This window comes from Gekko japonicus, unplaced genomic scaffold (assembly GCF_001447785.1).
Source record: "Gekko japonicus isolate JY-2015 unplaced genomic scaffold, Gekko_japonicus_V1.1 scaffold10, whole genome shotgun sequence".
In the NCBI taxonomy this organism is placed as follows: domain Eukaryota; kingdom Metazoa; phylum Chordata; class Lepidosauria; order Squamata; family Gekkonidae; genus Gekko; species Gekko japonicus.
Window position 1 is genome coordinate 1025833 of NW_015167526.1, and position 26965 is coordinate 1052797.

Consider the following 26965-nt stretch of genomic DNA (forward strand, 5'->3'; position numbering starts at 1 on the left):
GGGGGGGGAGGGGGGAGGATTACTCTGCCCCTGGAAGCCAACGGGCATCCTCCTGGTCTTTCCTGCTGGGAACAGGTGAGGTTCGCATGAGGGGCGTGCCTTGAAAACCCGGCCGAGGTGAGCCGCAGCTTCCAGGAGGTGGTCTGGTGGGGAAATGCGCCAGAGCCAACGGAAGCTCCACCCCTCCGGCACACCTCACCTGCTCCAATAAAACTGCCCGGGGCTGATCAGCCGGCGCAGAGCCAGCAGGACAGACGGACATGACAGAGCCGTTTGGGGGGGGGGTAACAAAAGGGAAGCCGCAGCAGCAGAGGATGGTGGGGGAGAGTGAGAAGAGGCAGGCTCAGGAGAAGAAAGTGTGGTCTGGCCCTCCCAGGACCTCTTGGCCACAGAGTGCTGCTGTGTTCAGCGCTGCCTCTGTGCAACCGACGAACCAGTTGCTGCACCACATCTGGGACTGCGGAGCATTCCTCTAAGGCAGTTCTATGGGGACGGAGAGGCGCTCCGCATCCCTCTTTTCCGAGAGGGCGCGGCACGGTCAAAAAGGTGCATCTTCTTCTCGCCGCCACCAAGGCCTGATACAAGTTCCATCACAATACAAGCAAGAGAGGTAAAAAAAATCAGAACTGTAGCCTGGGGAAGCTGCTGTGTGGAATTCACCAGTGGAGAGCTCTACCAACACACGGGAACGCTTCTCTAATGCCGACACGCATGTGGAAGAGCACGAGGTTAGTGCACAGATTTTGGGTGGCGGGAGCCGACGATTGCTGCTTGAGGCCTGGGAGGGGACCACCTGGAGCAGCAGCATCCTCAGAGGAGCCCGTCAGCGGGGCCTCTGTTCCGCTTCTCTCACTCCTCGGCCCGGAGCTCCTTGCTCTGCTGCTGCTGCTGCAGCCTGGACTGGATGCGCTCGTAAAAGAGCAGGTAGGCGCTGGACGCGAGGACCTCCTGCAAAGTGCTTTTGCGCACGATGTCGTCTGAAATCCACAGCCACTGGTTGCTGGCGGCCAGCGGGTTTCTGGAAGAAGGCGGGGAGCGGCGGTACGTCACAAAGTGTCCCGAATGCATGTCCCCGTGGTGAACCACGACGGCCATCAGACGGTAGAGATATGCCGGGGAGCTGACGAGGGCAAGAGTTGGAGGGAAGAAGGGAGAGGAAACGAGAGTGATGACATGTTCATTTTAAGAACGTAACATAAGAACATAAGAGACGCCAATGTTGGATCAGGCCAAAGGCCCATCCAGTCCAACACTCTGTGTCACACAGTGGCCAGAAATACCAGTGCCATCAGGAGGTCCAGCAGTGGGGCCAGGACATTAGAAGCCCTCCCATGTTGACCCCCCCCCAAGCACCAAGAAGACAGAGCATCACTTGCCCCAGAGCCCCTATCTATACCTTGTGGCTAATAGCCACTGATGGACCTCTGCTCCATATGCCTATCTAATTCCCTTTTGAAGCCGTCCATGCTTTTAGCCGTCACCACTTCCTGTGGCAGTGAATTCCATGTGTTAATCACTCTTTGGGTGAAGAAGGAATTCCTTTTATCCGTTCTAACCCGACCACTCAGCAATTTCATAATGCCCCTATATAAATCAATGGTGCGACCTCATTTGGAATACTGTGTACAGTTCTGGTCACCACACCTTAAAAACGATATTATAGCTTTGGAAAAAGTGCAGAAAAGGACAACTAGAATGATAAAAGGGTTGGAACACTTTCCCTATGAAGAAAGGTTAAAGCGCTTGGGGCTCTTTAGCTTGGAGAAACAATGGCTAAGGGGTGACATGATTGAGGTTTATAAGATTATGCATGGGAAAGAGCAGGTAGAGAAGGAGGTACTTTTCTCCCTTTCTCACAATACAAGAACTCGTGGGCACTCCATGAAACTGCTGAGCGGTCAGGTTAGAACGGATAAAAGGAAGTCCTTCTTCACCCAAAGAGTGATGAACACATGGAATTCACTGCCACAGGAGGTGGCGGCGGCTACAAGCATGGACGGCTTCAAGAGGGAATTAAATAAGCATATGGAGCAGAGGTCCATCGATGGCTATTAGCCACTAGGAACTCTCAGTCTGGGGCAAGTGATGCTCTGTATTCTTGGTTCTTGGGGGGGGGGGGTCAACAGTGGGAGGGCTTCTAGTGTACTGGCCCCACTGGTGGTCCTCCTGATGGCCCCTTTTATTTTTGGCCACCGTGTGACAGAGTGTTGGACTGGATGGGCCATTGGCCTGACCCAACATTGGCTTCTCTTATGTTCTTAGGAGTTCCCCAGGCTGTGAAACATGCTAATGGAGAATTTCAGCAGCCAATCCATATACAAAAGAACCTCTTCAGGAAAGCTCCTCCATTAGCATGTTTCACAGCCTGGGGGACTCCTACATGATAATGACTCAGCCCCACCCCGCCTTCCTGGTCACTTTCCTCTGACGCTTCATTCTCAATGTTTGAAGAGCTTTTATCTGACCAGGACACTTGTTTTCTGTGTCCTTTATTTTGAGAATTCCACCTGTAAACGTACCCAGTTTCGTAATCCTTACATTCACACTGAAATTTCTAAATTTTGGCTTCCCAGATCTGCCTTTCTAAATCTGCTATCTGTCCCTTTAAGTTTTGCATTTTCTCATCATGTTCTTTCAAGTCCTGCAAATTTTTCTTAATATCTAGTTCAAGTTCTGTTATATGCTGATCTAAATTTTCCAATTCTGACAAAGATTTCTCTATAATTAAAAGCATCAGATCTAGAGAGCATTTGTTCAGAACGGCAGTCCATTTCTTTTTGAATTCACCTGATTCAGTGAAAAAAGTAGGGATCTTATGCACGCGTAAGCCACGAGGAATTCTAGCTGTCTTACATATTCTTTCAAGAAAACTGCATGCAAATGAATACGTGCTAGTGCCTGGCTTACCCGTAGTCAGAAACTGCCGTGAAAGGAAACATTATGGGGGACGTCAGCAACGATGGGGAGCAGGTTCCATTCATGACTGAAGGTTTATTGCCATCCAGCTGTTCCACATCTGCAAGAGAAGCAACACAATTAAAACACTGAACTTAACTGTGCATTAGGAGCAGCATTCCTCTTCAACTGAACAGTCCTCGCCTGGCCCCCATCCATGGGGAGGGGAAGTTGTTTCCAGGGGACCAGATAGGGAAGGACTACAAAAGCTGGTGCCCTTTTTCAGGGGTCATTTCGTAGAAAAAGAGGTGCAGGAGCTCATTGGCATAACTTATTTACATATGCCACACCCCGACATCACCGGGAGTGTGTCAGAAGGCAACACCCACCGCTCAGGCTCTACTGGACTGTTTGGGATTGCTAGCTGTTGGGGGGGGGGGACACGTGCAGATCTATCCTCATAGAGGAGGGAGAGCTGGTACCTGAATAAAACTTGGTCTTAAAGGTGCCACTGGACTGTTTTGGGCCGGGGGGGCCAGGGCGAGCTCTGCGGCTTCCCTGGCTGCTTCTTGCTCTGACTGAGGGCTGCTGGGAGCAGGGGGTGGGGCTTGTTGCATGTGCCCGCCCCCCGGGCTCTTTACTGCCGGAGCTCCGCTCCTGTGTGCTCCTGCAGGAAATGACCCCTGCCCTTTTTTCTTTGGAGGCAGAGGAGGGGACTCAAACGTTCCATTGAGTTATCTGCAAGGCTGCTTCAAAGGTTACCTGGAGGCCTTCAAGAATCCTACTCCCTTCCCTGCACCCCACCCCCTGGCAGTGTTCCCTCTAAGCTGAGTTAGTGTGAGCTGGCTCACAGTTTTTTAGCCTCCGGCTCACACATTTTTGTCTTCGCTCAGGCAGGATGGCTCCAGAGCAAACTAATTTATGCAGCAGCCAAATCGCTGACTCACAACTTTAATGCCGGTAGCTCACAAAGTAGAATTTTTGCTCGCAAGACTCCACAGCTTACAGGGTGCATTGCCCCCCGGTCATACAAAACTCGTGCATGGACAGAACAACTCAGATGGGCACAGCATGCTCATCAGCGGGACTGGCGCTGGATATCAACTTGTGCATTCCTCATTCCGTTTTTGCATCATTTCTCCCCCATACCTGGATACTTTCCGTCAGGTGACGCCTCTTGCTGGTTCCTCAGGTTCGGCTTATGTGCGGGGAAGCGGTGCTTGTAGATGTCCATGACGAGAAACTCGCTGAACTGCACGTGCTCGTTCCGCTTGAGGGGCATGCCGTGGCTGGACCAGCTCAGCCTCTGCAGGTGGATGCAGAGGCACTGCGGCAGCTGCAGAGCAAGACGCCACCACGCCGTGGCGGAGGACAAGGAGGAGAAAAAGGGCTGTTCAGAGCAGGGCGGCCTATTCCCAGAAGCAAGAAGAGGGCAACCTAGAAGACCACCGTATGGGCCTGTCTGTGGCCTGCTTCTCATGAGCAGTTGAAGAGGGACAGACATTTTCTGGACTGTCCTGACCCCAGCCTGCTAATGGAAGCCCACGCAACTGAATGATGGACAAACGCCTTGTGTCCCAGGCCAAACTAATCCTCTCCATCCAGCAAGGGGAAAATGGCCAGCTACTTTTACAACCTTGATCACCCTTCTCATCGTAAAGCTTTTACACTGGCCTGACTAAATAGTTTCCCCTCAAAAATATTAACTGGTCGGTATAACAAAGTCCCATTCCATGAAAGGCAATGCATCTGTCCTCTAAAATCGACAGATTCAATTCATCACATTATCTCGGAATGTCAATTGCATGCAGGTTCACCTAAGAAACTCCTTTCCTCTCTGCTATACCCTAAACATTGTGTTAACGATGACAGTATGATCCAAAGTCTATTAAATGACACAAACCCAGACATCACAGCTCTGGTTGCTAGGTTTTTGGCTGAAGCGGCTAAAGATAGATACAAGCTTTCTGTATGATCTGCCTTATTTTGCTGTCTCTGTAACGCCTCCTTGCTCATATTTTATCACACTGTTTATTTGACAAACGCCTTGCACACAGGAAACTCAATCTCAGTGTTGTGCATGAGTCTCTCTACATCTCCACCAGTCCTGTTACAATATAAAGTTGAGTAAACGTGGGAAAACACTGTGTTAAAACAAAACACACAATTCTGATACTGTGCCTTCATATATTTGTATAAATCATATACTTAAATATACAATAAAGACTCAAGTGTGTCTTATTAAGTACAGTACATTGATAACAAAAACCTAAAGAACAATATATATCTTGTAGGAAAGTCCACAGCTACAGAGACTAATATGCAGACAGGATTCAATGCTGTAGACTATCTTGCTTTCTGAATGGACTTTTCTACAAGATATATATTGTTCTTTAGGTTTTTGTTATCAATGTACTATAATTAATAGGACACACTAGGGTCTTTATATTTAGGTATATGATTTAAACAAATATATGAAGGCATCGTAGCATATCAGAATTGTGTGTTTTGTTTTAACACGGTGTTTCCCCACGTGTACTCAACCTTGCCATGTTTCCTGTGTGTTGCTACAATATAAAGTTGACCTGCAGCCCACGTGTTGGACATGACCCCTAAAGGAGTTTTGGTCTGTGGCAACCAGCTGCTTGACAGGAATTCTGAGTCACTGAGATCTGCAAGGGTCGGCAAGGTAACCTCAGGAAAAAAGGAGACGTTGTGGACTGGGTGGGGACTCTGCATCACATGGCAGGAGCTAGATCTTTTATGACCTATGAAGTAGAATTCTGCAGCCCGAAAAGCTAAATTCTGGGATTCTGTAACACCACTGGATAGATAGGTCTGTAATGCACGCCTGACTTTTATTCTCCCGTGGCCCATTCTCTGAATAAAGCCAACGGTGCTTGGTTTTAAGCCATCTAGATCCAATCCCCCCCCCCTCCAGTGCATTTTTGTCCTACCCTGCCTCCCAGGAAGACAGGATGGGACGCACACAGCTCATCTCCTCCCCCCCCCCCGCCCCTCCCCTCCCCCCCCCCCCAGTCCTCACATGGCCACTGTGGCCACACCTGCGGTTGGGCCCTGGAATCACCGTCACAAGCAAAAACATCTTCCCTGGTCTCTTGCTATGGATGCCAAGATCAGGCCTGTGTGCAGTTCTAGAGGCCTCACTTCAAAAAGGATGTGGGCAAAATTAAGAGGGTGCAGAGGAGAGCGACGAGGATGATCGGGGGTCTGGAGACTGAGCCCTACGAGGAAAGGCTTGAGGGCCTTGGGAATGTTTCGTCTGGAGGAGACTGAGGGGGGACCTGATCAGTGCTCCCTCTAAGCAGTGGAGTTTCGTGAGCAAAGATTCTACTTTGTGAGCTACTGGCATTAACGCTGTGAGCCAGGATTTTAGCTACTGCAGAAATTAGTTTGCTCTGGAGTCATTATTCCTGAGCAGAGACAAAAATGTGTGAGCTGGAAGCTAAAAAAAACTGTGAACTAACTCACACTAACTCAGCTTAGAGGGAACACTGGACCTGATTGCTCTCTGTAAAATTTTGAAAGGCTGTCATTTGGAGGAGGGCAAGAAGCTGTTCCAGTTGGCAGCAGAGGACAGGACCCGAAGCAACGAGTTTAAACTGCATGCAGAAAGGTATCGGCTGGGTATTAGGAAACACTTTTTCACGGTCAGGGTGGTTCAAAGGTGGAATCAGCTGCCTAGGGAGGAGGTGAGCTCCCCTTCCCTGACAGCTTTCATGAAGAGGCTGGAATGAATATTTGTCAGAGATGCTTTAGGCTGGTCCCGCATTGGGCAGGGGGTTGGACTAGACGGTCTGTATGGCCCCTTCCAACTCTATGATTCTATGAAAAGCACCCTGGTCAAAGGCAGGATGCGACCCCTCTGGCTCACCGCTTAGTCCCCACAAGCAACCCCTAACGGGTGCGGCTAAGAACAGAGTCTTACCTTCCCCAGTTTCAGCTGCTTCACAAAGGTGGTTCTCTGGTTCTCTAGGACGTGCCCGCTCGCCGTCTCCTGTGCCTGAACCTGGGAAGACAGAATTGCGCCCAGTGACACCGGGCAACGCAGACTTCACAATGACAGCTGTATCCAGAGACATGCAGTCCGTTTTGATTGATTCTTGGATGCTGTCATGGCAAACCTCCCCAGGTATGGCCTGGTTCATATGCGGCTCTAATAAAGCCTCCGTGCAGGGAGAGGCCTCCGCACAACTGTGGGAGTTATCGGTTCTCACAGAGACTCACAGCCCCCTCCGGAGGCCTTCTCCACCGTGACACCAACCTCTTCGATCGATCGCCCGTCAGCTGGACTCATCCTGTTGGAGGGGGAGCAAAATGGCAATACTGACAAGAGGGCTGGAAGAAGGCCTCCTGCTGACCCAACGGCTGCCACAGGCACCGGGGAACTGCTTCTGCATGAAGACGTCCAAGGTTCCACCCCTAATGTAGCCAATCCTCCAAGAGCTTACAGTAGCTCCTGTAAGAAGAGCTCTGTAAGCTCTTGGGGGATTGGCTACATTAGGGGGTGTGGCCTAATAGGCAAAGGAGGTCCTGCTACAAAAAGAGCCCTGCCTGAGGTGGAACAAGGGAGGAAGAGGGAGGAGGAGGAGGAGATCGGATTTATCTGAGAGAGCCAGTTTGGTGTCATGGTTAAGTGCACGGACTCTAATCTGGGAGAACCAGGTTTGATTCCCCACTCCTCCACTTGCACCTGCTGGATGACCTTGGGGCAAGCCACAGTTCTGGCACAGCTGTTCCTTGAAAAAGAGCCGTTTCTGTCAGAGCTCTCTCAGCCCCACCTGCCTCACAGGGTGTCTGTTGTGGGGAGGGGAAGGGAAAGGAGTTTGTAAGCCGCTCTGAGACACCTTCGGGTAGTGAAGGGCAGGGTATAAATCCAGCCTCTTCTCCTCTTCTCTTTATACCCTGCACTTCACTACCCAAAGGCGTCTTGGAACGGCTTACAATCTCCTCCCCCTCCCAACAACAGACACCCTGTGAGGTCGGCGGGGCTGAGAGAGCTCTCTCGAGAACAGCCCTCGAGAGAACAGCTCTGAGAGAACTCGTGACTGACCCAAGGTCACGCCAGCAGCTGCATGTGGAGGAGTGGGGAAATCAAACCTGGTTCTCCCAGATTAGAGTCCGCACACTTAACCACTACACCAAACTGGTGTAACGAAAGAAAGGTCTATGCACTACCATGCCAGGCAGACCGACAGATCTGGAGAGGAGGAAGACAGAGAAGTAATCTCATTGGCTCCCAGAACTGCCAGTCAAAAAGGACTGCACTGTTGGGGAGGGAAGAGAAGAACAGCTCGGAACTTCACCTTCTAACCATGTAAAAAAAGGACTAGATGACTTGCCCAGGGCAGCCTGATGTCAGTGTGCCCCCTGCTGTGCCAGGAGCAGCTTGCAAGCTCACTTCTCACGCAGCACTTCCAGGCTGGAGATCTCCCTGCGACAAGAAAAGGGCAAGACCCAGAATGTTCTGCAACACCACAACGACCCACCTGGCCTACAGTGGCAAAAACCCTTGAAGCGGCGTTGCTTCCAAGATTGCCAGCAGAACAGGATGAAAACTCCTGAGTGACAGGGAAAAGAATGGCCTCTCCAACACACTGCGTATGTGTGTAAAGTGCTACCAAGTAATGGGAGAAAGAGGTGAATGGGAGAAAGAGGTGACCCTATCAGTACAGGAGGTAAATAGACTGATGAAGGGATTATTGGAAATAAAACTGGAAAAATTCAAAGAACTGGAAATGAAACTAATCTTGAAAATGGTATAGGACACCTGCTCAGTTATCTTATATGATTAAGGGAATGAAATCAGAGTGTTGGCACTGTAAAAGGGTAAGAGGGCCAGTTTGGTGTAGTGGTTAAGTGTGCGGACTCTAATCTGGGAGAACCGGGTTTGATTCCCCACTCCTCCACATGCAGCTGCTGGATGACCTTGGGCAAGCCGTAGTCCTGATAAGAGCTGTCCTTGAAAAAGAGCAGTTTCTGTCAAGAGCTCTCTCAGCCCCACCTACCTCACAGGGTGTCTGTTGTGGGGAGGGGAAGGGAAAGGAGTTTGTAAGCCGCTCTGAGACACCTTTGGGTAGTGAAGGGCGGGGTATAAATCCAATTTCTTCTTCTTCTTCTTCATTATGCACATCTTTGGTGGGAATGTTCTAAGGCAATGGAATTTTGGCAACTGATCCTGGAAAAGGTTGATAATTTATGTAATGTTAGGATTGAGTTGCATGAGAAAGTGTTATTTATGGGAATTCTGGGAAACAATAAAGTAGATGGATCCAAAAAGGATTTATTTAAAGCTATGATTCTAGCGGCTCTTGTAGTAATAGCATATGGATGGAAAGAGGCACTAAAATGGACTTTGGAAAGGTGGAATTGGTACCTATATGAAATGGATTCAATCAGATATTTTACTGATATTAAAACAGGAAACGACATGGGGAGATAAGGCGCTGGAGATAAGGAAGAAAGGGTTTAGGTATATCAGATGGGTGAGAGAAGGGGGCTCCAGTAATGATGTATTTGTAAAACTCCATAGAGTATGCTTATGGCGGCAGATATAATAATGTTTTTTTCTTTCAATTGGTCACTCGTGTGAAGGGGGGAATAATAAAGGGGAAGAAGAAGAAGAGATTGGATGTATACCCTACCCTTCACTACCCAAGGGAGTCTCAGAGTGGCTTACAAACTCCTTTCCCCTCCCCTCCCCACAACAGACACCCTGGGAGGTAGGTGGGGCTGAGAGAACTCTGACAGAAACTTTAGATCATGAATCAGAGGAAGTTGCACGGCGGTTTGGGCAAGTGGGTACAGAAAGGGAATAAGATAACGAGGATAGAGAGTACTTATATGCTTTCAATGTTTGATTTGATTCTTAGAAAGAGGAGAATATGAAAAATGAAGTGTTAAGATATGCAGAAAAATATCTGGATACATATATATATATACTTAATAAAATATCAATTAAATAAGTCACAGCCCACTTGTGGCGACCCCGGCAAGGGGCTTTCAAGGCAAGTGAGGCACAGAGATGGTTGGCCATGGCCTTCCTCTGCAGAGTCTTCCTCGGTGGTTTCCCTTCTATGTACCAACCCTGCTTTGCTTCTGAGATTTATTATTTATTAAATTCAATTTATATACCGTGCTGCCTTCCCTCTCCATCAAGTAACGTTTGTGTGTGTGTAAAGATCTGTCAAGTCACAGAGAACTTGTGGTGATCCAGCAAGGGGGCTCTCAGGGCAAGTGAGACACAGAGGTGGTTGGCCACGGCCTTCCCCTGCAGACGCAGAATCCTTCTTCCTCTGCAGAATCTTTCTTGATGGTTGTCTCCCCCGAGGGTCGACCCTGCTTAGCTTCCGAGATCTGACGAGGTCGGGCTGGGCTACGCCGCCTCCCTGCCCTTCCGACACGTTACGGAACAGCAGATCCACACCGTGCGGACGATGCGCCCGTGCGACCCCAAGAAGCAGAAATCGGAACCACCTACTTTGGTGCAGTTGTTGCAGACGACGTCCTTGACCGACTCAGAAGAGATGAAATGGTGGAGGCAGTGGTCCAGTGTCATGGGGTGGCCCTGCGTCCGAGGGAAGGAAGAGTAGGCAGAGGGTTGGACACACCCCTAATGTAGCCAATCCTCCAAGAGCTTACAGTAGCCTCTGTAAGAAGAGCTCTGTAAGCTCTTGGAGGATTGGCTACATTAGGGGGCGTGTCACCTAATATGCAAAGGAGCTCCTGCTACAAAAAGAGCCCTGGGCGACACACCCCTAATGTAGCCAATCCTCCAAGAGCTTACAGTAGCCCCTGTAAGAAGAGCTCTGTAAGCTCTTGGAGGATTGATTACATAAGGGGGGGTGTCACCTAATATACAAAGGAGTTCCTGCTACAAAAAGAGCCCTGGAGCACCTTCTTCATTAAAAATGGCAGCTTCTTCCTCTGTGAAGCCAACTGCCTAGGGGAGAGCGAGGACTTACCCACTTTGTGGCAGGGATGCTCAGGGAAAGGCTGTCAAAAGTGTCGTATCTGACGGGACTCTGAAACAGAAAGCATGCACACTTCTACCAAAGGTAAAATTTGCAGTGGCCTCATGACCACAGCCTTCGGGACTGGGTGGAAACCATTTCCAAGGCCAGCTTCGCCCCGTTGTAGGTAGGCTGCACACATCTGCTCTGCATACACGATGGCGGTCTGGGGCCTGGGTTCAAATCCCTCCTTGCACATGAAACGGAATGGGTACCGCAATGGAGAGCATCACTTCAGAATCCAGGTGGTGGTGGTGGTGGTGGTCAGTTTTGAATATGCCCCTGCATGAAAAGCTCCCTATGGACAGACAGCCAGAACAGCGGGCAGAGCACCAGGCTAGAACCCTGAGATGCTAATTTTCTAGTGGAAGGACTTGTGTGTGTTTCATACAAAGGGCAGCATCCGCATGCGGTGTCCATCACGTGGCACCCAGCCCCTTCCACTCACTCAGTTTTGCAGCTCTGCCGATCTTGGAAGTAAAGCAACGTACAGTGCAGACTAATGGGGTAGGAGTCTGGGCTGAACCACTTTGAGCTGAGTGGGAGAGGGATGTGTGGGGATAGTTTTTGAAGGATTCCCCCTGGGCTTAAAAACCTGTCTGCATGAAATAAACCAGGCTCATGCAATATTTTCCACCTAATGCTCTCCTTGCAGTGGTATCTTACTATATACGGGGGAAATTTTAATGTAAAAACTTAAGAATAACCCCCACACCCCTGCAGCAGGGGTGCCCCTCAGCATTACTTCTCCCCCCCCCCTTGCAGCCAGGAACGCGCTCCCCCTTCCCCTCCTGGCTCCAGAAGAGCCTTGGATGCCACAGTCCCATCCTCACGGTGATGTCAGAAACCAACTCAGTCTCTCTTTGGCCCCATCTTCCCCCCTCCACACACACACCCCAGTTTCACAGCCGGTCACCAACAGCCCCACCAAGACCACCCGCCCACCCTCTGCCTGCCTGCCCACCCATACCTGATGCCCACCCTCTGCCTGCCTGCCCACCCATACCTGATGCCGACAGTGTTTGCAAACCATGTTGCTGGTCAGCCTCCCGTGGAAAGGATGCTGCAGCTTCCAGTGATTTGACACGGAATGAGGTGACTCTGCAAAAATGTAACACGGGAGTCCATTTCACTGCTTGGCGCTACATAAGATGATCTGACAGTGCTACAATGCAACCCTCATGCAGGTTTGACATTCGCAAAACACCTCAGCGAGCCGTGTTCCCGCTAGCTGGACTCGGGAGTGGTAGGAGGAAGTGAAGGGGGCTGCCTCTTCCATTTTGGCTGGTCAGCCCCTCTCAGGACAGGCAGTGGGAAAGGGCGTCGGGGACTGCAGCCACTGCAGAGAAGGGGGGATTGTCCACACCTGTAGCCTCCGGAAGGCATAAACAGAGACAGGATCCCACCTCAGAACCAGGTAACCTTGGGGCCAATCATTTGTTCCCAGCCTTATCTACCTCGCAGGGTTGCAGTGAGGGTAAAAAGGAGGAGAGAAGGATCAAGTGCAGTCTCCTAAGCTTCTCGAAGGAAGGGTGAGATATATATTTTTTTAAGTGGAAGAGGAATGGAACCTGCCCACAGCCAAAAGGCATTTCTCAGGAAATGGGTTTTTAGATCAGACAGGCGAATGGCTGACACCGCAGTGACCCTTCGTGTCTTCCCAAGAAAGCAAACTGTTCTTACCTCTCATTCTGCAACGTATTTGCTTGTGAGGGATTTCTGGCTGCTGCACAGACACACACAAAAAATACATTTTAGAAATCATGTTACAGATAAAACTGTTTCCTGTTTGTTTACACGGATAGTTTTAGAGGTTTTAACATTCTCAAAAAACAAACAAAAAACACCCGGGGAAGGAGGGGAAGCCAGATTTCCAAGCACAGCTTAAATGCCCTGTTCTTAATTTTCTGCAGATAATCTTTGGAACAAGGAACCCTACCCCTGAAATGAAAGAGGATCAAAAGATCCTGGATAGTAATTGGACACTCTATGCAATGTCTCAAAAGAACATAAGAGGACCCCTGCTGTAGCAGACCAGCGGTCCATCTAGCCCAGCATCCTGTCTCACACAGTGGCCCACCAGTTCCTCTGGATGGCCAACCACAGGGCACAGAGAGGCTGCGGCCTCCCCTGATGTCGCCCCCTGGCTCTGGGATTCAGGGGATGACTGCCTCTGAATATGGAGGTTCCCTTCAGTCACCATGGCTAGCAGCCATTCATAGACTCATCCTCCATGAATCTAACCAATTCCCTTTGAAAGCTGTTTATTCCAGTGGCCCTCACTCCATCCTCTGGCATCAAATCCCACATTTTAATCACAGTCAGTATAAAGTAGTATTTCCTTGTGTCCGTCCTGAACCTACTGCCCATCAGCTTCATTGGATACCCTCCAGTTCTAGTATCGTGGGATAATGAGAACAATTTCTCTCTGTCAACCCTCTCCACACCACGAATAATTTTATGAACCTCTATCATGTCTCCCCCCCCCCCCTTAGTCCTCTCTTTTCTAAACTGAGAAGTCCCAGAGACTCTTCAGCCTTCACTCACAGGGAAGGTGCTCCAACCCCTCACCAGCCATCCTCTGTCAGATCATCCGGACAAAAAGACCACTGGAAAACCCCTGATCATTAAGCAGCTAAAACCATGAGGGTCAGTTTAGACATAGGGCACAGTCATATGGCAGCCCCCGCTACAGGTGAGTTTAGAGAGTCGCAAGTCTGAATGCTGCCCCTCCATGGGGGGAAAAACCCTTTGCCAGTCACAGAAAAAGAACGTCAACAAAAAGACCAGACTAAACCTGCCTTTCTGCTAACTTTTGGGGGGGGGGGGAGCAGGCAAGCCTGCAACATGATGTGATACAGCTCTGCAAAACTCTGCAGAAACTGGCCCTGAGCAGAATTATGAGGCCCAAAGCTCTGGACTAGCTGCAAGCCTCAATGAGGATGAGGAGGAGGAGGAGGAGGAGATTGGATTTCTACCCCGCCCTTCACTCGGAGTCTCAGATCAGCTTACAATCTCCTTTCCTTGCCCCTCCCCACAACAGACACCCTGTGAGGTAGGTGGGGCTGAGAGAGCTCTGAGAGAAACTGCCCTTTCAAGGACAGCTCTTGTCAGAACTACGGCTTGCCCAAGGTCATCCAGCAGCTGCAAGTGGAGGCGTGAAGAATCAAACCCGGTTCTCCCAGATTAGACTCCGCACACTTAACCACTACACCAGACTGGTACACCAAATGTGGTATGTTTCAGTCCTTCCAGAAATAGAACATTTCTTTGTTGTTCATGAGACCGTATGTATAGGCTAAGATGGGGGGCGTCCATCTGGGCCCATAGAAGGGGTGCTGGGGCTCCAGCAGCTGGCAAACTGCAAGCTGATTCCATCTCTCTGACCGGGGCTCTTCACAAGAAAAGGGACATTCCCACCTGCCCCTCTGTAAGACACTTTGGCAAACCATTCAGGGTCCACAGAAATAACACACAGTCGCAAGACAGTTAGAAATGAAAAATATATATACAGATGTGTGCTAGATGCTCGTAGAACAATACAATAACCAAAGAGACTATCTTAAAACCATAACATCATTTAGTGACAGGCAATGAAAAAAACCACCACTTATTCCTTCACAGAAAAATTACAATGGTCAATAACATTCACATAGCCGTCTGCTGCACTCTCAAAGTCTATATCCCTCTAACAGTCTTGTATTTTGCAGAATAGGCATAGTTTGGGTCCATTTGACTTTGGCAGCAGCACTAGCATGTTTTGAAATAAGTGAGGAGACCTTGCCCAAGTAGATTAACAGAAAAGCAAATCAATGAAAGTGTCAGCTTGAAAGTTACATGGAATGTGAGATTCCTATATAGGATTTGTTCCTGAGGAAAGACCAGAGGTCTGAAACACTTAATATCCGGCACAAGAGTTGACTGATTGAATTTGGAGCAGACTGCCTTTGAAAATACAAGACTGTTAGAGGGATATAGATTTTGAGAGTCTGGAGCAGACGGCTATGTGTAATGTTATTGACCTTTGTAATTTTTCTGTGAAGGAACAAGTGGTGTTTTTTAATTGCCCGACACTAAATGATGTTATGGTTTTAAGATAGTCTCTTTGGTTATTGTATTGTTCTATGGGTATCTAGCACACATCTGTATATATTTTGTTACATTTCTGACAAACCATTCCGTGTGTGGAAAAGTCCGATCTGGCCGCCCCAGAGCAATTCTCACTGGCTGCAACGTCTTACCATGCCCCATCCTGCCAGGCCTGTGACACCCCCACACACACACACACACTCATCTGGCAATACCCAACCCACCACAGCTCTAGGCTCACTTGCAGGAGTCATTGGCGGCCAAGCTCCACAGCACCCACCCTCAGCAGTGCAGGGCGGTCCCAGGGACGTGGGGTGGAAGGTCCGGTCCTCAGTCAGAGGACTGAACCCAACAGCCTCCGGGGACCGGTCCAGCTCCACGTTCCACTGGGTGTCTGCGCCAGTTCGCCCTCCTCTGGATCCCGGAGCACCCGCCCACCCTGTGGCTGCTCAAACCCTCACCTCCAGTGAGTGCACGTCGAACAGAGTCGTGACCCGTGGCTGGCGATCTCGCTCATCTTCCAGGGACGAGGTGAAGACATGGAACAGCTCGTGAGCATCCTGCAGAAAGAAGCGGCCAGTGGGAGTCCGCAAATCTGGAAAAGCAGGCTCCTTGGGACCTGTGGGGTGCGTACGCCGGTGTGCGTGCGTGCGCGCGTGTGTACGTGTGGTGGCTTACGGGAAGTTTTCAAAATTTGAAGAACTCCGGTATCCTTTTCGTAGATGTTACTAGTCCTTATGACGGGGGTCCCCAATGTGATGCCCATGGGCTGTCATATGAAACATATGAACATATGAAACCGCCTTTCACTGAATCAGACTCCCCTTGGTCCCTCAAAGTCAGTATTGTCTACTCAGACTGGCAGCCGCTCTCCAGGGTCTCAGGCAGAGAGAGGACCATTCATCACCTGTTACCTGACCCTTTGAACTGGAGATGCCGGGGATTGAACCTGGGCCCTTCTGCATGCCAAGCACAGGCTCTGCCACTGAGCTGCGGCACCTCCTCACCAGAAGAGGAGAAGAAGAAGAAGAGAAGAGATTGGATTTATACCCCGCCCTTCACTTGGAGTCTCAGAGTGGCTTACAAACTCCTTTCCCTTCCCCTCCCCACAACAGACACCCTGTGAGGTGGGTGGGGCTGAGAGAGAGAGCTCTGACACAAACTGCTCTTTTTCAAGGACAGCTGTGCCAGAGCTTGTGACTGACCCAAGGTCACATCAGCAGGTGCAAGTGGAGGAGTGGGGAATCAAACCCGGTTCTCCCAGATTAGAGTCCGCCCACTTAACCACTACACCAAACTGGCTCTCAAGGATTCCGGTTGATCACAAGCTAAACATGAGCTTGCAGTGCGATGTGACTGCGAAGAAAGCTAATGCAATCTCAGGATGCATTGACAGAAGCATTGTGTCCAGATCACGGGAGGAGGTCGTTCCGCTCTATTCTGCTATGGTCAGGCCTAGAGATGAGAAGGCCTGGGAAAAAATCGGGGGGGGGGAGGGGTTTCTTCCCCTGAACCCTTTTTTGTTTTTTTTTCCGAAAAATGGAAAAAAGGGGGGGAAATTGATTATGGAACGTTTTAACATGATGAATAAAATATTTTAAGACAAGGTGTTCAAATATGTTCCAAAACATTTCTTAAAAATATGTATGGTATCAGATGGATCTAATTTCTGTGCACTGAGGACAAGCAAGTCCTAGGTTACAAACTGAACTCTCCAATGCAAGAACAAGATGCATTTCTTCCTTTAGGAGGTGCTATTGTCACAAGAAAAGAAAAAGGTTTCAGTTTTGTTTTTGCATGTGGGTGGGTATTCTGTTTGTAATACTTGTTTGGATACACTATATTTTTAATATGCTAGTTGTGATAATTTCATGCCAAGCAAAAATGTCCATAGTCATATTTTATGTTCCTAAAGTAACAGAATGACTTTCAATCTGGAAAAGAAAAAAGAAGTGCTGTAGCATTTTTTTCAATTTTTCCGAAAATTTCAGTTTTTTCCAAAAAAAACCCCAGGCTTTTTTCCGAGCTTCAAAATTTCCGGAAATTTACATCTCTAGTCAGGCTTCACCTGGAGTACTGTGTCGGGTTTTGGGCACCACATTTTTGGAAGGAAGTTGACAAGCTCGAGCGTGTCCAGAAGAGGGCAACCAGGATGGTGACAGGGTTGGAATCCAAGTCTTACGAGGAAAGGCTGAAAGAGTTGGGTATGTTTAGCCTGGGAAAGAGAAGGCTTAGAGGGGACAGGATTGCAGTCTTCAAATATTTGAAGGGCTGTCATGTAGAAGAGGGAGCAGATCTATTCTCTCTTGCTCTAGATTGCAAGACTAGATCTAATGGGTGGAAATTACAAGGGAGTCACTACTGGCTACATATCAGGAGAAACTTCCTAACTGTAAGAGTGGTTGAGCAGTGGAACAGACTGCCTCCTTCGCTGGGTGTTTTCAAGCAGAGGCTGGACAACCATCTTTGGGGTATGTTGTAGGGCTATCTTTCAGCTATGCTCCTGCAGAGTGCAGGGGTTGGACTAGATGAGTTGTTTGCTTTTTATATTCTGTATTTTATACTGTCTTAACTATGGCAGGTCCTTAAAGAGATGGGAGTACCAGACCACCTCACATGTCTCTTGAGAAACCTGTATAAGGGCCAAGAAGCAACAGTTAGAGCCGGATATGGAACAACTGATTGGTTCAGCATAGGAAAAGGAGTACAACAAGGATGTATATTGTCACCTTGCTTATTTAATATATATGCAGAGTACATCATGCACAATGCTGGCCTGGATGAATCACAAGCGGGAATTAAGATTGCTGGGGAAAAGATCAACAACCTCAGATATGCAGACGATACCACTCTAATGGCAGAAAGTGAAGAGGACCTAAAGAGCCTCTTGCTCAGAGTAAAAGAGGAGAGCGCAAAAGTGGGCTTGAAGCTCAACATCAAAAAAACTAAGATCATGGCATCCGGCCCCATCACTCCTTGGCAAATAGAAGGGGAAGCTGTGGAAGTAGTGACAGACTTCACGTTCCTGGGATCCCAGATCACCACAGACTGTGACTGCAGCCATGAAATTAAAAGACGCCTGCTCCTTGGGAGGAAAGCGATGGCAAACCTAAACAGCATGATAAAAAGTAGAGACATCACCCTGCCAACAAAAGTCCGCATGGTCAAAGCAATGGTATTCCCAGTAGTCATGTATGGCTGCGAGAGTTGGACTATAAGGAAGGCCGAGCGCCGAAGAATAGATTCTTTTGAACTATGGTGCTGGAGAAGACTCTTGAGAGTCCCTTGGACTGCAAGAAGAACAAATCAGTCAATCCTCAAAGAAATCAACCCTGACTGTTCCCTGGAAGGCCAGATAATGAAACTGAAGCTCAAATACTTTGGCCACCAAATGAGAAGGGAGCACTCACTGGAGAAGACCCTGATGCTGGGAAAGATTGAAGGTCAAAGAAGACGGGGACGGCAAAGGATGAGATGGTTAGACAGTGCCATCGATGCAACGAACATGAAATTGAGCAAACCTCAGAGGACAGCGGAAGATAGGAGGGCCTGGCGGGAGCTGGTCCATGGGGTCGCGAAGAGTCGGACTCGACTGTGCGACTGAACAACAACATCTGTGTTATCTCGGTTTTAATAATATTGTTGTGAGCCGCTCTGTGGAGGAGGAGAGGTATATAAATTGAAATAATAAATAAATAAAATAAGCTGGTGGAGGGGCCGTGGCTCAGTGGAAGAGCATCTGCTCAGTGTGCGGAAGGTCCCAGGTTCAATCCCCAACATCTCCAGTTAAGGATCAGGTAGTAGGTGATATGAAAGACCTCTGCCTGAGAATCTGGAAAGCCGCTGCCAGTCTGAGTCAACAATACTGACTTTGATGGACCAAGGCAGCTTCATGTGTGTGCTAAGAGACTTGAATCTAGCTCGTAGTAAGGAAAAAGAAGAAGAGAAGAGATTGGGTTTATACCCCGCCCTTCACTACCCAAAGGAGTCTCAGAGCGGCTTACAAACTCCTTTCCCTTCCCCACAACAGACACCCTGTGAGGTAGGCAGGGCTGAGAGAGCGCTGACAGAAACTGCTCTTATTCAAGGACAGCTCTTATAAGAACTACGGCTTGCCCAAGGTCATCCAGCCAGGTGCAAGTGGAGGAGTGGGGAATCAAACCCAGTGTTTGTCATGGGAAGTGAATAAGATCCCATTGTAAGGAATAAAATAAAATAAGCCTTCAGAGTTTTAAGGAAGTGAAGAAGCTGGTATTTTTGGGCGTCTGCGTCTCCCACGACAGCTTGTGTCTGACAAGTGCCACGGGCCGTGCACAGAAAAACTGAGCAGCGATGTCTCCTCATTCAGTACCTACCTGTTCTTCAAAAGAGGAGATCTGCCACCGGTACGTCCTCAGGACCTCCAGCAAGCAGCTTGCATCCAGGATGTCCTCGTCGGTGGTCTCTTGACAGGATAACGCTGAAAGCATCCAACACGAAACATCAGGGGAGTGTTCCCTCCCCAATCGTGAACGGCTCCTCAGGTCCGATGGCCCTCAGGTCACTCCGGTGCCACGGGGTCGATCCCAGAACACGGGACACCTTTGGCGCTACAGATACTGGGTGGGCTTATTTATTTACATCATTTATACGCCAACTCTCTCACTTGGGTACTCAAGGCGGATTACACAGAGTAAGTCAATACAATGACGACAAATGTAGGCAGGTCAGCTCCCTGCAAAGACCGAGGCTTACCAGCACGTATCATGAATTTCAATATTTGATCAGTCATAAGAACATAAGAGAAGCCAATGTTGGATCAGGCCAGTGGCCCACCCAGTCCAACACTCTGTCACACAGTGGCCAAAAATACCCGGTGCCATCAGGAGGTCCATCAGTGGGGCCAGGACACTAGAAGCCCTCCCACTGTTGCCCCCCCCAAGCACCAAGAATATGGAGCATCACTTGCCCCAGCCTGAGAGTTCCTATCTATACCTTGTGGCTAATAGCCACTGATGGACCTCTGCTCCATATGTTTATTCCCTTTTGAAGCCGTCCATGCTTGTAGCCACCACCACCTCCTGTGGCAGTGAGTTCTATGTGTTCATCACTCTTTGGGTGAAGAAGTACTTCCTTTTATCTGTTCTAACCTGACTGCTCAGCTGTTTCATGAGTTCTTGTATTGTGAGAAAGGGAGAAAAGTATTTCTTTCTCAACCTGCTCTATCCCATGCATAATCTTGTAAACCTTAATCATATTATCACCCCTCAGTCGTTGTTTCTCCAAGCTAAAGAGCCCCAAGCAGTGTAACCTTTCTTCATAGGGAAAGTGTTCCAACCCTTTTATCATTCTAGTTGCCCTTTTCTACACTTTTTCCAATGCTATAATATCCTTTCTGAGGTGTGGTGACCAGAACTGTACACAGTAATCCAAATGAGGTCGCACCATTGATTTATACAGGGGCATTATGATACTGGCTGATTTGTTTTTCAGTGAGTTATCTACTACAACTCCAAGATCTCTCTCTTGGTTAGTCTCTGCCTATTTAGACCCCATCAACGTTTATTTGTGTCCCGCTCCAGAGGTCACGGGACGTGCAGAACGGGCCCCGGGGACCCTGACAGACCCCGAAAGACACCCTAGGCATGACTCACCAGATGGGGCGAAGTTTGACGGTCCAGGGAGGGATTCGGGAGCGGGGACCCCTCCCGCGGCGAGCTATGTCAGCTGAGCCAGGAGACAGGACTGGGGTCCACAGAGCAACCCCACAGAAGAGGAGGGGGTGAAGGCTGCTTGTCCAACAGGCCAGAAGCAGACACGGAGCAGCGAGTACCGCCGTAGATTGGCGGCGGCAGCGCGGCCTAGGGGCTGCCAGAGCCGCCGCCTGCGTATCAGCAATCGCCTGGGAGATGCCCCGCTGGTGTCCAGGTAGATAAAGGAGGGCGTGGCCCAAGCCGGAGGGCAGATGGGTGGTCCTGGGAGCGGGGCGGGGAGATAAAAGGCAGGGTGGAGAAGGGGCCGGGGAGGAGGAGTGCGCTGTGGAATGCACGGGGACGTTGACCAGAGAGAGACAGAAAGACAGCAGAGAGAGGGGAAGGAAGTCCACAGCACACTGGCAGAGGGACTCCAAGGGTGACATTAACCCTGTCTCCTGCCTATCTGAGGCCCCTCACTCCCTCTCCCTTTTTGGACCCCGCCGCTCCAAGGGCCATCTCCCCTGCCCGAGTCTGTTCGAGACCTCGACGCCACGGCCACTGGGGGCGCCGCACCAAGGTCCAAGGGAGAGCCCGACAATTTATAGTAAGGATTTTTTGCTCCAATGTGCATCACTTTGCACTTGGCCACACTGAACCCCATTTGCCACGTTGACGCCCACTCGCCCATCCTCGACAGATCCATTTGGAGTGCCTGTGGTTGATATTTTAATGTTATGTTCTGTCAGAAGGTTAAAGAAGGTTAAACCTTTCCCTATGAGGAAAGGTTAAAGCACTTAGGGCTCTTTAGCTTGGAGAAACGACGACTGAGGGGTGACATGATTGAGGTTTATAAGATTATGCATGGGAAAGAGCAGGTAGAGAAAGAGGTACTTTTCTCCTTTTCTCACAATACAAGAACTCGTGGGCACTCCATGAAATTGCTGAGTGATCGGGTTAGAACAGATAAAAAGAAGTACTTCTTCACCCAAAGAGTGATAAACACTTGGAATTCACTCACACAGGAAGTGGTGGTGGCTACAAGCATGGACGGCTTCAAAAGGGAATTAGATAAGCATATGGAGCAGAGGTCCATCAGTGGCTATTAGTCACAAGGTACAGATTTTATTTATTTATTTATTTAGGCATTTTTACCCCGCCCTCCCCACGAGTGGGCTCAGGGTGGCTTACAGGGGCACTGGGGAAAGTGATGCTCTGTCTTCTTGGTGCTTTGGAGGGGGCAACAGTGGGAGGGCTTCTAGTGTCCTGGCCCCACTGGCGGACCTCCTGAGGGCCCCTGGTATTTCTGGCCACTGTGTGACACAGAGTGTTGGACTGGATGGGCCACTGACCTGATCCAACATGGCTTCTCTAATGTTCTTATGTTCACTATGGTGCTCTTTGAGGTCTCTTGACGTACAAGGGTTACTGCAAAAGCCTTCCGAGGCCAAGAACAGCAAAGGGCATTATAGTATTATCCCTCGAAAATATTCTTCCCCACGGAACACCTCAAGTGACGTGTCTTATGCTTCATGCCACCCGACCCCTGCAGTTATTACTAAAGGAATGTTACCTTTCAGGAGCCGGAGTAATGTCAGGGACAAACTCTCGTTCCCGGAGGACGCAGGCTGGTTGGCCTCCGTCTGAAGTGTGAACTCTTCCAGCCAGTTGATCAAAGACGGACATGCAGACAAGCTTTGGAGCAAAGAGTTCATGAAGCATGTGTTGCCCAGGTTAAGCAAGCCCGGGGCTAGCCCTACGGGAAAGATACCAAGCACAATTCAGCATGGCTGTCTCCATGGACTGGGGGGGGGGGGGGGGGAGGCAGAAAGCAGGCTCCAGCAGGCCTGGATGCCACACCGGGAGAGTCTCCTCCCCACAGAATACCAGCACCGAATTGTAATGTCACTTCTTTATTCCTGGCTTTTTCTTCCCAGTTCTGAATAAGACAGTGGAACAAAAATACTACCAGCGTCCAAGAAACACTGACTTGGGGAGGATGGGGCAGTTGCCAGATGAGGCCCCTGCCTCCACCCCCTCTGTCTGGGGTCAGGAGGCACAGTGCCCAAACCATACCCCGCCCCCCAGCTCTCTCACCTTTTCTGCGCTTTTTCCTCTCCGTGATGGGACCCCACAAGACATAAATGCTCGCAGCGAGAGCGGCTGCAATCCCACCGATCACACCCCAGTTCTTCATTACTTTGGATCTAAGAACAAGGGAAACAAATAAACACAAGTAAATGTTATACAGACACACCAGTCTTTTCCTGCCACAGGAGGGACCTGGAGATCTTACAGAAACCTCAACTGATCTCCAGGTAACAGAAATCAGTTCCCCTGGAGAAAAATGTCTGCTTTGGAAAGTGGACTCGATGTATTATTCCCAGCTGAGGTCCCTGCCCTCCCCAGGTTGGGAAACTCCTTTCCCGGAGGAATGAGCTCCCGGAGGAGATCAGGGCCCTGCGGGACCTTTTACAGACCGCCAGGTCTTTAACTAGGAGCCGCCACCACCATTGTTCCCTCTAAGCTGAGTTAGTGTGAGCTAGCTCAGTTTTTTAGCCTCCAGCTCACACATTTTTGTCTTAGCTCAGGAAGGATGGGGCTCCAGAACAAACTAATTTATGCACTAGCCAAATTGCTCACTCACAACTTTAATGCCAGTAGCTCACAAAGTAGAATTTTTGCTCACAAGACTCCACAGCTTAGAGGGAACATTGGCCACCACCATCATTACCACCATTTCCATCATGGTCAACATTAACAACTTTGAACATCAACTCAAACAACTTATTGATAACTGAAACCTGGTCTGTTACCGATAGCCTGTGCCGAAACTGAGAATGATCATTTAGCTGAATGTTTATATAGGAACTATACAGGGTATGAGGCCATCTTTAATACCATAAGTTAGTGGCTAGCACTTTGGAGGATGTAAGTTAGTTTTAAGGAACTGTTTTAGATACTTATGCATTTATTGTGCTGTGTTTTTATGTTGTTAGCTGCCCTTAGCCTGCCTAGACAGGGAGGGCGGGGTATAAATCCGAGTAAATAAATAAATAAATAAATAAACTCCTAGAGATTGGGGGGGGTGGAGCCTGGGGAGGACAGGGACCTCAGTGGAGTACAATGCCATGGAGTCCACCCCCCGAAGCATCCATTTTCTCCAGAGGGGGAAAAGATCTCTGCAGTCTGGAGACTGGTTGGAATTCCAGGGGATCCCCAGGTCCCACCTGGAGGCTGGCAGCCCTAGTATAACTAACTTTATTTAAGGGTGGGGTACGGTAGAATGTTGATTTTCCAGGCAGAAAGAAAGACCCACGTTCAGACTCTGGCATCTCCAGTCAAACGGCTCAGGTGACCTGAAAGATTCTCTGCTGGAGACAGCGGAGAGCTGCTACCAGTCACAAGAGACGATACTGACAACGTTCAGAGTCCAGTCAGGCACCTTTAAGACCAGCAAAGGTTTATTCGAGGTATGAGCTTTTGTGTGCATGCACACTTTTTCCAAATACATTGGAATGGGAAGTAAGGTTTAAACTTACAGACAGGCTGGACAGCAAATTGACATGTAACATGATGATGTTTTAAGCTATGCAAAATCAGAACTAAATAACAAGCTGTATTTGAAAAAGTGTGCTTTGCACACAAAAGCTCACACCTTGAATAAACCTCTGTTGGTCTCAAAGCTGCCACTGGACTACCATCATTAGCAACAACTGACGCCTGGTGCCTGGCCCATTACTGACAGCCTGTGCTTGCCAACCGAAATTGAGAACGACCAATGTGCTGATATCAAGTGAAATTACAGAATATATGAGACCATCTCGATACTCTAAGTCAACTGCTAGCACTTTAATATAATGTAAATGGTCCTGATGAATTGCTGTGAAATGTTCTAAGGATTGTTTTATAGATGTCTATATTTATTATAGTCATGTATGGCTGCGAGAGTTGGGCCATAAGGAAGGCCGAGCGCCGAAGAATAGATTCTTTTGAACTATGGTGCTGGAGAAGACTCTTGAGAGTCCCTTGGACTGCAAGGAGATCAAATCAGTCAATCCTAAAAGAAATCAACCCTGACTGTTCCCTGGAAGGCCAGATAATGAAACTGAAGCTCAGATATTTTGGCCACCCAATGAGAAGGGAGCCCTCACTGGAGAAGAAGACCCTGATGCTGGGAAAGACTGAAGGTCAAAGAAGAAGGGGACGGCAAAGGATGAGATGGTTAGACAGTGTCATCGAGGCAACGAACATGAAATTGAGCCAACTTCAGAGGACGGCGGAAGACAGGAAGGCCTGGCGTGATCTGGTCCATGGGGTCGCGAAGAGTCGGACTCAACTGTGCGACTGAACAACATATTTATTGTTATTGTGCTTTTATCATGTGAGCTGCCCTGAGCCTGCTATGGCGGGGAGGGCAGGATGCAAATCTAAATAAATACATAAAGTGTTCTGCTGCTCCAGACCAACACGACTGACCACCTGGATACTGACAACGGTCGGTCAGTCTGTCTCAGCATAAGGCAGCTCCACGTGTTGAAACAGACAGCGGTCGCGTGGCCTGTCCTCATCTCAGTGACAAAGTCTCTACTTTGCAGACTCCAGACTAGGGTCGCCAACCTCCAGGTGACACCTGGAGATCTCCCACTCTTATGACTGCTCTCCAGAGGACCAAGATTAGTTCCCCAGGGGAGGGTGGGGCTCTATGGCATTATACCCTGCGGAGGCCCCTCCCCTCACCAAACCCCGCCCTCCCCAAGCTCCGCCCCCAAACCTCCAGGTATTTCCCACCCCAGAGGTGGCAACCCGACTCCAGGCGGCCCCCCCGGGACGGTCGCCTCCCGTTGAACGACTGCCTGAGGCCGCAGACGGCGGAAAGTGCCGACCCAGAGGGCTTCCCGCGCTCATCTGGCGTCTGTGGTACACTGCCCCTAAGCCTGGAGGCTCCATTTCGGCTCTCCCGGCTCCGAGGCGACACCTGCCCCGCCCACCAGGCTGACCTGGCCGCCCCTCCAGCTCGCAGGAGCCGCCGGACCGCCGCCTTCTCCGTCTTCTCCGCCCCGGGGCGGCCCAGCAGCATCCCCCGAACCTCGCCTGCCTCGGCCGCCGGTCGTTGAGCGCCACAGCCGGGCGGAACCAACAGTCGGGGGGGGGAGGGACAGGCAGGGACCGGAAACGGCCCGCCCGAGCCCTTTTGGAGGACGGACTCCCTAGCAACGAGCTCCACCTCCCTCGCTGGTTGCTAAAGGGTTCGCCGCTCAGCTACTCCGCCGCAGCCCCGGTCCCGTGAGTCTATGGTTCCGTGGTGCGAAAGGAAAGTTCCCAACCGAGTCTGTTCTGCTCTCTCTGGACTGAGGGGAGGGCGGCTAGACTGTCCCGGCTGCTTATCCTGAGGGGGAAGGAGAGGGGGGCAAGGGATGCACCCCTGATTTGCTCAAATGCACTCCATTAATTTCTCTCTAGTTGAAAGTTCATACTCTAAAACCGTGAAAACAGTTGAAAAGTGTTCGATTTGCTACCCAAACAAGAACCTAAGATTGTTGTTCCTGTTTGGTCCTTGCATCTAACAACTTCATTATGTTGTATGCTAATTTGCTGCTCACCCTCTTCCTATATGTATGGACTGGCAACTTCCTACCTGGCAACTTCCATTTCAAGTGTCTCTGAATAAGTATGTGTGCACACCAGAGCTTATACTTTTTTGTCATGAAAACCTTGTTGCTACTGGAAGGAGGAGGAGGAGGAGGAGAATTGGATTTATACCCTGCCCTTTACTCAGGAATCTCAGAGCGGTTTATGATCTCATTCCCTTCCCCTCCCCATAACAGACACCCTGTGAGATAGTGGGGTTGAGAGAGTTTTTCGAGGACTGCTCTTGAGAGAACAGCACTGAGAGAACTTGTGAGTGACCCAAGGTCACAACAGCAGCTGCATGTGGAGAAGTGGGGAATCAAGCCCGGTTCTCCCAGAGTCTGCACTCCTAACCGCTACACCAAACTGGATTCCTGGTTTGTCTGTGTTGTTGTTTTTTATTTGTTTGCTTGTTTTTACAAAACTCTCTTAGGAGCAAGATGAAGAATTGCTTTACAAGCTTATTATTTGTAGACAATGGTGGCTATGCATATTTGTGCCATCCAAGTTGCTTCCAAATTATGGTGGGGTGACCCTATGAATTAAGGACCTCCAAAATGTCCTGTCATTGCTCAGGTCTTGCAAACTGAGGGCCTTTGTGGCTTCCTTGCCTGAGTCAATCCACCTCATGTTGGTCTTCCTCTT

The 26965-nt window shown here is 49.6% G+C and overlaps 1 protein-coding gene across 1 annotated transcript; it reads right to left on the bottom strand.

Moving 5' to 3' along the window:
* Nucleotides 1-229: 229 nt before the first annotated feature.
* Nucleotides 230-25812, bottom strand: USP30 (ubiquitin specific peptidase 30). The gene is made up of 13 exons (XM_015413235.1): nt 25690-25812; nt 22787-22896; nt 22263-22445; nt 19373-19476; nt 15479-15577; nt 12612-12654; nt 11935-12029; nt 10881-10940; nt 10397-10483; nt 6845-6925; nt 4045-4231; nt 2908-3016; nt 230-1120 (listed from the first exon to the last, which is right to left on the bottom strand). Exons 1-13 carry the CDS (start codon nt 25767-25769, stop codon nt 850-852), a joined length of 1509 nt encoding a protein of 502 aa, XP_015268721.1. The 5' UTR covers nt 25770-25812; the 3' UTR covers nt 230-849.
* Between the last annotated feature and the right edge of the window lie 1153 nt (nt 25813-26965).

Coding starts and splice junctions, on each gene's coding strand:
- USP30 (XM_015413235.1), bottom strand. CDS start 25,769: ATGCTGCTGGGCCGCCCCGGGGCGGAGAAGACGGAGAAGGCGGCGGTC. Junction 12,030..12,611: donor AATACGTTGCAGAATGAGAG/GTAAGAACAGTT, acceptor ACATTTTTGCAG/AGTCACCTCATTCCGTGTCA. Junction 4,232..6,844: donor AGCAGCTGAAACTGGGGAAG/GTAAGACTCTGT, acceptor CTTGCTCTGCAG/CTGCCGCAGTGCCTCTGCAT.